General features: G+C 46.1%; 1 protein-coding gene across 1 annotated transcript in view; it reads right to left on the reverse strand.

Moving 5' to 3' along the window:
* Positions 1–700: 700 nt before the first annotated feature.
* Positions 701–6,675, reverse strand: part of LOC134071012 (DNA-binding protein SATB2-like) — a gene marked incomplete at its 3' end in the record, with an annotated part of 19,980 nt that continues 14,005 nt past the window's right edge. The window contains exons 10-11 of the mRNA XM_062527575.1: positions 4,174–4,359; positions 701–1,129 (exon numbers count right to left, since the gene is read on the reverse strand). Coding sequence (XP_062383559.1) covers positions 701–1,129; positions 4,174–4,359 — 615 coding nt within the window. The remainder of the gene's footprint in view (positions 1,130–4,173; positions 4,360–6,675) is intronic.

A 6,675-nucleotide genomic window follows, 5' to 3' on the forward strand; every position in this document is an offset into this window, starting at 1 on the left:
GATTCTGGGTACATGTTCCTGCACTCTGGGATGAAGGAATGATGAAGGAATGAAGGATCAGAGAAGATAAGCGGGAAGTGGGGAACAGGGGAGACACAAGACAAGCAGCTGAAAAAATGTCTGATCACAGTTAGTCCAGTCTCATGAATAGGCCGCTCAACACTTGTTTACTTGTTTTTTCCATTCTTTTCTCTCGGGTGGCTCACAGGAGCGCTCCCTGTAGGAGCACGATGATGATGGCAACCAGTGAGTTTGATTGACAGTCTCTGTGTGTACAGCTGCTGCATGCTGGGCCGTTTCATCTCTCTCTCTCTCTGTGTACTGTCCTCCTGTGAGAGCGCTGCTATCTCTGCTGTTTGGCTACGTCCGGGGAGCTGACCACGTCAGGTGACACACACACAGGAGCAGGGGGGCACTTCTCCTCCTCCTCCTCCTCCATGGGCTCCTCCTGCAACTCCTCCTCCTCCTCTCCTCTGACGCCCCTCTCCCCTCGCACTCCTGTCCTGCTCCCGTCCGTTCTCAGTGTTCCGTTGCGTCCACTCGCTGGCTCGTCCGGGCTCGAGAGCGCCTCCTCGCGGCGGGGGTGAATGTCGTCCCTGTCTCCGCGTGGAACGTCCCCCTCCAGCGGCGCCTCCTCTTCCTCCCCCTCTCTCTCGTCCCCCTCATCCTCCTCTTCCTCCTCCCCGGCCGCCGCCTCTTCCTCCTCCTCCTCCTCCGCCTCGGCGTCTCCAGCGGGCTCCTTGGCCCGGCCGTGGTGGCGCGCGTGGTAGCGCTGGTTCTGGAAGAACTTGACCACGGTGTTCTTGGGCAGGCCCAGCTGGGCGGCCAGCGTGTGGATGGCCTCCTGGTCCGGGTACAGGCCCACGTCCTGGATGAAGCTCTGCAGGATCACCAGCGCCTCCAGGGAGATCTTGGTGCGCGAACGCGGCTTCTTGGAACCCCCTCCTCCTCCGCTGCCCGCCCCGGTGCCAATGACGTTGCTGCCGCCGCCGCCGCTGCTGCCACTTCTGCTGGACACAGCGAGCCTCTGAGTGACCACACTGGCCTCTTCGGAAAGCATGATGGGTGATGGCTCTATGTGCATGGGCAGAGGTTCCTTCAGAGTCTGAATGTGCTGCCTATGTTGTGCCTGATGAGAAATGGCCACAGGAGAAAGACAAAAACAGGACAAAAGAGATTGATTAGCACTTTATTGCGTCATTTAGGAGTGGGACTGCTGTCAAATAATTATAGGACACAAAGTGAAACAACTGAGGGGAATTGACCAAAATCCTCAAAAAAGGTCTCATAATACTGTCCCATAAATACTCACACTGAACATTCATAAAGATTTCTAAATAAATATTGATCTCAAGTGTGGCAGAGACAGTAGATTCTGTTAAAAAGGTGAGTTCTCATGCCCTTAGTCTAGCCTGAGGGAAGTCCCCCCAGGCTACAGCACAAGGGTGGGGTTACCCACGCCCAAGAACTGGCATGCGTAGCCTCAAATCTGTGGTGCGTAAAAATTAAAGGATCTATATAAGGATAATAGTCATTCTTTCTCTCTCTTCAATAATAACAGGGTAGCGCTCAAATAATCTCAAGGCTGCGCTCGGGCCGTAAAGTGTCTGGCGTGGCAGCGCTGGGCAGGAAGTGTGTGGGCTCGCCACTCTGTCCCCGTCCCAACCCCCCGTGCCCCTCGCACTCGCCAGCGTTTACACGCGACGGCACTGTCACAACAAACACACGGGACCACAGCGCAGACACTAACAGATACTTTATTTATTTGAGGTAAGCCTCTAGGATTAGCATTGTATTTGCTTTGTAGTCTGTTTTGGAGTGTGTGTGTGTGTGTGTGTGTGTGTATATATATGTGTGTGTGTGTGTGTGTGTGAGAGAGAGAGAGAGGGAGAGAGAGAGGGTGTATCTCTGTGTATGAGATGTATAGAGAGAGAAAAAGAGAGAGCACTATGTCAGATGTTGTTAAGTGTGCACTGAAGCACAGATATACTGAGGTCCCATTGCACTCCCTCCCACACACACACACACATATAGACCACAGACATCCTCTTCATTCATCAGCTATAAGGCAGAATATGTCCCAGCCCCAGGAAACACAGGGCTGCCTGCGTGTGCTAAACGGCTGTGAGGGAAATCATTATAAGCAAGCTCAATTATGGGCATCACTCACGTGGAAATGGGAGCCAGATATATGAGTGGAACAATAACATCTTCCCCAAACATTTTACTTGTGTGTGTGTGTGTGTGTGTGTGTGTGTGTGTGTGTGTGTGTGTGTGTGTGTGTGTGTGTGTGTGTGTGTGTGTGTGTGTGTGTGTGTGTGTGTGTGTGTGTGTGTGTGTTTCTGTGTGTGTGTCACAGCTGTGACACATGTGTGGTCTTCAGTGGTTCGCTGGAGCCAAGAGGCTGTGGTGTGTGTGTGTGTGTGTGTGTGTGTGCGCGCGCGCACGTGTGTGTGTGTGTGTGTTTGTGTGTATCCTATGTGCATAACAGCTATACTACTATTACAGTAAATCATTCACTTTATAAGTGCACACAGTCTGCATACACGCACACACAGATTTCTTCCTGTTATCAATCTGCTGTCATGAGACTACACTTTTAACACTGGCTCCTCTTTGCCATGAGTCTCCATTAAAGAGCTCCATTAGTTACTTTGCCTGTTTCCATTTCTCTATGCATCACAGTGCTTAAAAATGGGGAGAGAAAATATATAGAGAAAGAGTTAGAGAATGAAAGACAGAAGAAGAGAAAGAGTGAGGGAAGGAGAGAAAGAGAGAGAGAATGAGGGAAGGAGAGAAAGAAAGAGAGAGAGGCGCAACATTGGAATGTGTTTATGGTGAGACCACAGCTTCCTCCCTGAGCTTATTTATTAAAAACACTTTCAGAAAGGAGGGAAAAAACAATAAGATGAAGGATGGAAGGAGAGAGAGAAAGAGAGGGAGAGAGAGAGAGGGGGGAGTACTGCTAAACAGTGGCAGAAAAGCCGCTAAAGCCCAACATCAACCTACATGAAGACTGAATCCTTACTCTGAATTCAATAAATACTTAGACCACTATGAGAATGCAAAGCCATAGCAGAACAGACTTAAGAATGTTTTCTTTACATTCAAAAATAAGTTGAAGAAATCAGATATGGAGGTGTGCTTTTTAATGTCTCAAGCCCATTCAAATAAATAAATATTCTGACGCATATGTTACGGGTGACAGCACAACATTTTTCTGTGAAATCCAGACTGCATACATTTGAATGCATATATAGGAGAAACTTTCAGAAACAACAAAATCAAAATGCCAGTTTTACTTGCTAAAAATGCTAACAAAACAAGCATTGCTTTTGTTAGCCTTTTGGTCTTCCTTTCTCTTTTTCACATCATCAACTTCCTGTGTACATAGATGCCTACTAGACTCTGTCCTCTATTATCTCTCTGTTTGATCACATTAGCTCACTGTATTTCCTGATTGTAGAAGTTGTTATGCCCTCCATGGCTGATTCATTTGAACTGCGTATGTGACTGAACGATACCATTCAGTTGTGGGCACTGCACATTATGTTGAAGGGTCGGAGGAAAGCGCTGACTAAGCCACGAGCTTCAGGTTTGGTAAACAGAACGTAAAAAGAGGAGGCACCACGTGCGGTTTCTGTGGACTGGCGATAGAGCTGTTTACGCTCCGTTCCCAAATCATAGAACATTAGTTCTGTTCTACTATTTTGAGTGTGTGTGTGTGTGTGTGTGTGTGTGTGTGTGTGTGTGTGTGTGTGTGTGTGTGTGTGTGTGTGTGTGTGTGTGTGTGTTTATTTGCACTCAGACATTTTCACCTTCACGTTTTCATCAGGCTCGCTACACTGTTCTCTTATTGCACTAGTTTAGATGTGTTGTAACTGTTTAGATGTGTTTTACCCACTTGTATATATTATATACTGTACTTTGGTACTAACTCATGTTGTCTATAATGTATTTATTTGTTTGTTATTCTTGCTGTATGTATATCTATCGGTCTGTTTCCTACTGTGTCTTGTTGTGTCGCACTAGTGGGTGTAGAATGGTAAGCAGCTGTAAGTGGCACCGTACACCCCAGACAAATGTCCATCCTGGAACAATAAAGTTGCTCTTATCTTATCTTATCGTATCTTCACTGATGGCTATTTGGCCCGCCTTGTCGGTCCTGCTCACCTGTAGTTCTGCGGCCAGGCTGTGAGCGCGCTCGGCGTGGTGGTGCCGGGACTCGTCCTCGTAGGTGGCGTCGCGCTCGGCCTGCGGCATCATCAGGAACCGGCGGATGGTGCACAGGTTCTCCCACAGGGTCCGGTTCTCTGGGCTCGGGTTCTCCTTCCAGCGCAACAGCTCACAGAGCCAACCCTGGGAATGAGTCAGAGAGAGAGAGAGAGATGAATAATATAATATAATATAATAAAATATAATATACAATAAAAAAAGTATTATTATAATACTGTTAGATATCTTGCGACTATTAAACATACAACATGTTTCCAGATCAAGGTGTTGTTTACAACGCATAGGGTAAGTGCTCCTCAGTGGGGCTGACAAAGAGGTACAATGGGGAGAACATGTATTTGATACCATGCTAAAGTTGCCTAAAAAGAGGAATATTAAATCATCATTGAACATATTGATCTTAAAGTGTAAGTCTGGCGAAAATTGAAAAAAAAAATGTTTTTCTGAATGAAAATACATACAGCTGTACTGCGTGATCAACGAAAAATACTTCTTCCACGGCATAGTTGATGTATTTTCATTCAGAAAAACACATATTTTTCAATTTTCGGACTTAAATACCTTAATTAAAAAAAGAGGACACCAGTGTTCTTTGTGATTGAAGAATGTATCGTAAATAAATAAATGTTCTTCCTTAAATGCTAGGGGGAAGGAAGTATTTGACCCCTATGTTAAATTCCCATAGGAACAGGAGGATTTTTTATATGTTTTTATTTTTAAAGGCCAGCTATCTCATGGATCCTATTATGCATCCTGATCAAGTTCCCTTGGCCTTTGGAATTAAAATAGCCCCACATCATCACATACCCTTCACCATAGCTAGAGATTGGCATGGTGCTTTTTCCAGTAGGCCTATTAGCCTGTTTGTTTTGCATTGAGCTCATTGAGCATCAAACAGGCTAATAGGCCTACTGGAAAAAGTGTCCCTGGCGATTTGATTTTTACTCATTTTTTTTAATTAAGGCATTAAGATCAATTGTCAAACGATGATTTTATATTCCTCTTTTTAGGCAACTTTAGCATGGTATCAAATACATGTTCTCCCCACTGTACGGGGTCCTTGCCCATATTTAGACAAGGACATAAACATAGCTACTAAAGCCTAGCATCCTAATATTTGGCTGCTTGCCCTCGCTCACTTCCGATTATTAGGTAGCTTGACATTTAAAAGCTGACATTCACAACCACTTCACATATGTGGAATAGGTACAAAGCCACAAAAACGGAGACAAACTGGTCATACAAGGGTAAGATACAATGTTTGCATGATCACTTAATAGTAGAATAAACATAGATAGATAGATCAAATAATAAAATAGTTTTCTCCCACAGATGCTTAAAGTAATAATATTATTAGCCACTCACAGAGTTATCCCTGGTAATGAGAGAGTTAATGGTGAAGGCCTACATACAGTATGGATTCACCATCTAGCACTTGTCACTTGTGTTCTGCATTCTCAAGACTGACCACAAATGAGGCCTCGGCTGCAGAAATACCATAGAGGTTAATGTCATTTTTGTGGTGATGAAGGGGACAATGATGCAGTCTTTAATTGAGCCTATGTGGCACGGTGACCATTGTGCTAGTGAACACACAAACAGGCAAAAGACCACACACTCACACAAACAGAGAGAGAGAGAGAGAGAGAGAGAGAGAGAGAGAGTATGAGAATAGTGAAAGGAACAGAGACAAAGGTAGAGAAAGAGAGAGAGAGAGGTGAAGAGACAAAATAAACAAAGAGCGTATAATTTAGAATAAAATGATTGGCAGAAAATGAGAAATTACAAACAATGAAGAACTTGGCAACAGACGGGGAGCAGAGGAACCAAAAGTTCCTGCAGACAAGCCTGAAGTAGGGGTGTGTGTGTGTGTGGGCCCGTGTGAAAAGCAGAGGGAGGATATGGTGTGTGGGGAAGAGTGTGTAGGGCTTCAGGGGGATGGGGTTTTGGGGTAGGAGCGTAGCAGTGTGTGTGTGTGTGTCTGTATGTGTGTGTGTGTGTGTGTGGGGATGTGAAGGCAGATGAGAGATTCGATTATCTCTGGAAGGCCGCTTCAGTCTTTGCCACCAGCTGTTGTTGTTTGCGAGCACAGCCTCCCGCTGAACACTCTGTTAATGACCTGATCGCCACCACCCCGTCCCCGTCTATCTCTCTCCCTCTCTCTCTCTCTCTCTCTTTCTCCTGCACGCGTGCACCATCTTTCGCTCTATCTATCTCTTTCTCTCTTCATCAATCTCCCTCTTTCTCAGGGCATCTCTCGCTCTTGTACACGGCCGTTTCCTCTCCGTCTCCCGGGACCAGCAGGCTGGGGCTGCAGCAGATGGGCCCCCCTCACCCGCGCACTTCCTCAGCAGTGTGTGTGTGTGTGTGTGTGTGTGCGTGTGTGTGTGTGTGTGTGTGTGCTTGTGAGCGTGACAATATCTCTATTTCTCTCGGTCC

Source organism: Sardina pilchardus, chromosome 23 (assembly GCF_963854185.1).
Source record: "Sardina pilchardus chromosome 23, fSarPil1.1, whole genome shotgun sequence".
Taxonomy (NCBI): domain Eukaryota; kingdom Metazoa; phylum Chordata; class Actinopteri; order Clupeiformes; family Clupeidae; genus Sardina; species Sardina pilchardus.